General features: G+C 40.8%; 1 protein-coding gene across 1 annotated transcript in view; it reads left to right on the forward strand.

The window, feature by feature from the left end:
* Window positions 1-3,358, forward strand: part of LOC138008596 (alpha-glucosidase 2-like) — a 29,806-nt gene extending 26,448 nt beyond the window's left edge. Inside the window, exons 8-11 of the mRNA XM_068855924.1 lie at window positions 104-232; window positions 639-995; window positions 1,283-1,541; window positions 3,220-3,358. Coding sequence (XP_068712025.1) covers window positions 104-232; window positions 639-995; window positions 1,283-1,541; window positions 3,220-3,358 — 884 coding nt within the window. The remainder of the gene's footprint in view (window positions 1-103; window positions 233-638; window positions 996-1,282; window positions 1,542-3,219) is intronic.
* Window positions 3,359-5,000: the final 1,642 nt, after the last annotated feature.

A 5,000-nucleotide genomic window follows, 5' to 3' on the forward strand; every position in this document is an offset into this window, starting at 1 on the left:
ATAGCAATATTAAAGAAATTGCTGACATGTATTGGATCCCACACAGCATCCATGTACTGGTGTTTTTTCCGTGGTCAAAATGACTTTGTTTTTTCTTCAACAGGAGAATTTCACAATGATCCATATGCTGATGATGATCATGGCTGGGGATACAATGGCTACACCGCTAATCGCTTGGACGATCAGTTCTTCTTGGGAAAGGACATCTTGGTGGCTCCAATTGTCAATCCAGGTTAGCTCTTTGTCTTCTTACCACCAATCAATCAAAAATTAAGCATTCAAACACAAATTGACTGATTTAATCGTCAGGCATTGAGTAACCTAACAGTCAATCTACTGATTGATTTGTAAGTCCTACATCCCCTTTGCTCCCATCCTTCCCCCGGGTTTCAAACCTCCATTTTACCGCCCATCATTCACGCAAACAGCCAAGCTATGTGCCATTTTCCCATCTAACCGTATACTAACTCTATTTACCCATTCTCTCACTAACTTACCAATTCATCCACTCATACACCTACCCAAACAAACAGCCAGACAGGAAGTCAATTGGCGACACAGTCAACAAACCACCTGTAATAACCATCCATCACTTTAGCCTGCCAGTGAAACTTGTTTTACTGGTACCTCTGCTTTAGGTCAGAAGAACCGGGCTGTGTACCTTCCGTCTGGAAGCCAATGGTATCGTTTCACAGACGACGAGATGCCACTTGGTGCTCCCGTGGATGGAGGGGTGGAGTTCGACTTCTTCACCCCATGGTACGACCCCACCATGGACAACTGTGCCATTTACATCCGAGAGGGAGCTATTATCCCCAAACGGGAGCTGGAGCAGTACATTGGGGAGCTCTATTATCAGGGCAAAATGAACCCTGTCACCTTCAGCATCTATCCAGGCCGAGACAGCAAGTATGTGGTGTATCTTGACGACGATGGGGTCACGAACAGCGCTGAGGAAGAAGGGAAATACAGGCTGACTCAGATCTCTCATCAAGGTAAGCTTATGTACACACTGCCGGCAACTCTGTCAAAATAAAACCTCGGAAATATTTCCTCGAACATAGAAAATTCCTTCTTTCGTCGAGTCTTGAAATTTTGTTGCTTTTTGTCCAAAAAATTTACTGTCGTCTTGAAGTGGATATGAGAGAAAAAAAAGGAACTGGAACCAGTTTTGAAACTAGCGAACATGTTCCCACTGTGTCATGTTATCTTCAAATTCAGGATATCAAGAGAATCAAACTTTCACTTACTATGATTATATTTTGTTTCTCTTTCACGCTAGGAATTCCTGGGGGCCAACGAATTCGCATCAAACGCATGTACGACAAATTCAAACCACGTGAGACCTTCTACTACCTGAGCATGCCGGGAACTATCAAACCACAATCCGTGAGGGCCGCGGGGAAATTACTGCCGCAGAAGTTTGGGGCTACCAACGAGGAAGCTGCAAAAGCTTTGACGGATTCAAAAGAGACAAGTGCAATAACAATTGGTCACAAATGTAATAAAGGTCACAAATGTAATAACAATTGGTCACAAAGGTAATAAATAAATTCACAACAACAATCACCGTAGTTGGACAGTAAGGCAACAAATATCTGGAGGATAAAGAAAGCACATGTGCTCCTTAAATTGAAAGAAAAAAAAGCAAAGAAACGTTTCGCAGATTGCAATGAAACTTTGCAAAGTTGCGGTAAGCATGGTAAGTTCTGTTTATGCACTTTTGTGAGCTTTTTTATTGTTTCATGAGCTTCGAAGACAAGGTTTGTTGTTGCATTGTACCGGAAGATTTAAGACGGGCTATGATGTCAAGCAATGGTTTAATCGTCAAAATTTGAAATGTTGACAATTTGATTCATTGCATTAGTTATATAATCTCCACAACAACGTTCATTTAGAACAGTTCAAAGGAAATTTACACTTCTTTTTTAATGAGAAGCCATACATACACAACGATTATGCAGATCAAAACGCACTTTGTCAACGCATAGTTAATAGAGGGGACTGGTTTGGCAGATCGGCAAACATCAGAGGAGCAAACAAAGACGCCAAGATTTCGGTTGGAAAGTCCACGACCGTGCACAATCTTTTGTTTTGCGTTCATACACTATGCATGCATTACGTAACCAACACCTTTCTATTGGTTAGTTCCTGAGTACGGAGTAAACAACTATTGTGTTTTGTGCACGGTCAAGGCCAAAAAAGAGAACAAAAACCTACAACAAAGAAAGTTGTCGGGTTTCATAACCATTCCTGTCTATTAATTATGGTCAACGGGAACATCAAACCTCATACTAAGCACAGCTTCCCCCTTACAAAACTCTGAATATAATTAATCGAATTTGTCAACGAAACGGATTTAAGGCTAGAGAAGTTGTAATTGTTGGTTATTCGGCATTCTGAAAGACGTTTGACGAATAATAGTAACTTATGTAGACTGCTATATATTTGTCATGTACATATGACAAATGACGATCTTTTTACGACCATGACTAAAAATATCACCAAAAAATCGCTACATGATATGGACAACGTGACCGTTTTTATTTGTTGAATAAAACAATTATTCTGCTCAACCTTGCAGAATATCGTCTCATTTTAGCCAACTTGGCCTAGGACCTCGTCAGCTACGTATCAAGCCATAGGCCGCGCGATTTCACTGGGTTTCTACCGAAACTAATATTGACTAGTAAGAGAAGCATATCACATGCTTCTGCTAATAAATATCCAGTGGAAACAACTGATTGCCTAACATGATTTGAAAACCGAAACAGATTTCTGTTCGTGCAATTACCGATACAAATCAAAAACATCGATTAAGGTTCAAAACCAAAGTATGACATCACAACAATGAAAATAGTCAACATGATAACAGTAAAGGCTGGTTTTCACTAGCGCAGAAGCATAGCCATAAGCCGACATACGAAGAAGCAGTAAAATGTTGATAATTAGCACTTTTCTTGGGGAAATTTCCAACAAAAGGCGCTAATTACGAACATCTTACTGCGTCTGCGTATGTCTACTCATGTTTATGCTAATGCGTTAATGAGAACCAGCCTTAACAGCAGCAAACAAAACAGCAATATTGGATAACGCAATTATAGTGGTGTCTTCAGTTTTACATGTTGGTGTTTCCGGTATTCCTCCAAAAAATTCCAGCTATTTCAAACCAACCATACTCTCATGGAACTAATTTCACCCATGTATGATTCCATTTAGGGGAATTGATTACTTCCCGAAGGCGTTGAAGAGCACTACTACATTTCCCCTTCAGCATTACCAGGTTTCGTATGCTTATAACAACGCTTTTCTCGCCAAGTTCAGGAAAGTATACGTCAGGGCAAGGCATCTTCTTTAATGTTGCTCTGAAGAATGAATTAACAGCTCTTAAAGACGATCTCATAAAAGGGAAGGTAATTTTGATAATAGTCTCCAGCACATCGTTGTTCAAAAAGTGCTGTGAGTAACTCCTTGTCTCTGTCCCCTCTACTTCCGCCAACTCCGCCTGTGTCCTCATTATTTCTGCCAGCTCCATCTATATTCCCAACACTTCCACCAACTCCATCTGTGTCCTCACCACTTCTGCCAACACCATCTATGCTCTCACTACCGCCGCCAACTCCATCTATGTTCCCACCACTTCCACCAACTCCATCTGTGTCACTTTCACCAACTAGCCGGCTTCTGTCCACTCTACGTGCGCGTAATCCATCTATGTCCCTACTTCCACCAACACCAGCTGTGTCGCTCTCAATTTCATCAATTTCTCTTATGTCCCCGTCAGTCTCACTATGAGACCCTGAGCCCTGGACACTTTTGCCATCACATTCAGGCCCACCGTTCTGACTATCGCAAAACCAAGGCACAAGGCTCACGTAATGCTCGCTGGCAGCGAAATGACCACGAAACACAGTACCGAGTGGGACACTTGAAGAGGGTTCAAATAAGTGTTCCGCACCAGGTCCAAGCGTAGATATGACTTGAATGTTGATATTAAATAGATTTGCTGCTGCAAATAGAGTTATTTGATCTCCAAAAGTGTTATATCTGGCCATGCATTCCAAATATTGCTCCCAAGAGTTAAATTCCGGAAGAAACTCCAAAAGCGGAAAACCCTCGTTATCAACGGTAGTAGTCTGCAAACAACGTACTATTTCCTCACGCATCGTTTCAGCCAATCTGAAAATCCCCAAAGCAGATAACTGGTTCGCTAGAGCTGCAAACTGACAGGATGCATCTCCAGGCGGATTATACTGAATATCGAAACCCTGTTCCTCAATTACTTTTTGGTAATCATCTTGTTCCATTGGGATGTAGTACCTACGTCGATGCGCTTCTTGTCTTTTCTTTGTTATCCTTGCAGCTCTTTGTTTTCTCTTCTCTTCTCCGAGGGTAAAGCTTGTTATTTCATCAACTGTTATCCACTTCTCCGACTTTTTGACAGTCACAGGAGAGATGTAGGCTACTTTATATACATGGCGATGAATGTACCGCTTTAGTATTTTGGCCTCTAAAACATAACGCCTTTTTGCGGCACTTTTAATACCCCCTTTCCTTGGCAAGCGCACATATACCTTTTCCCCAACATATTTCGCAGGCGGATGGGATCGCAAATGCCCTCTAATCATCCTCTCACATAGAGTGTGGAGCGTAAAAAAAAAGAAAAGAATTAAAACAAAATAAAAAAATAGACATAAAATAGAATATAAAAGTGAATTGAAAGCATAATTAAATATTTCAAAAAGAAAGAAAATAGAAATTTAAGAAATAACAATGATAAAATTTTACACCGCCTGCAGTGGACCGTTCATAACAGTCATTCTTTTTCAGTCATCCTACGATTTTCATAGTTTGCATTTCACGTTTAAGAAAAAAATAAGAACAGTCCAGTTTTGACCATGTCTAGACAATGTGACAAATCACGACTCGATCTTAAAGTAACTTAATCCATCTTTGGTTTCCTTGGGTGAAAGCCATGTGTTGCTTTGCTTTTCAAAAGT

Source organism: Montipora foliosa, chromosome 1, assembly GCF_036669935.1.
Source record: "Montipora foliosa isolate CH-2021 chromosome 1, ASM3666993v2, whole genome shotgun sequence".
NCBI lineage: Eukaryota > Metazoa > Cnidaria > Anthozoa > Scleractinia > Acroporidae > Montipora > Montipora foliosa.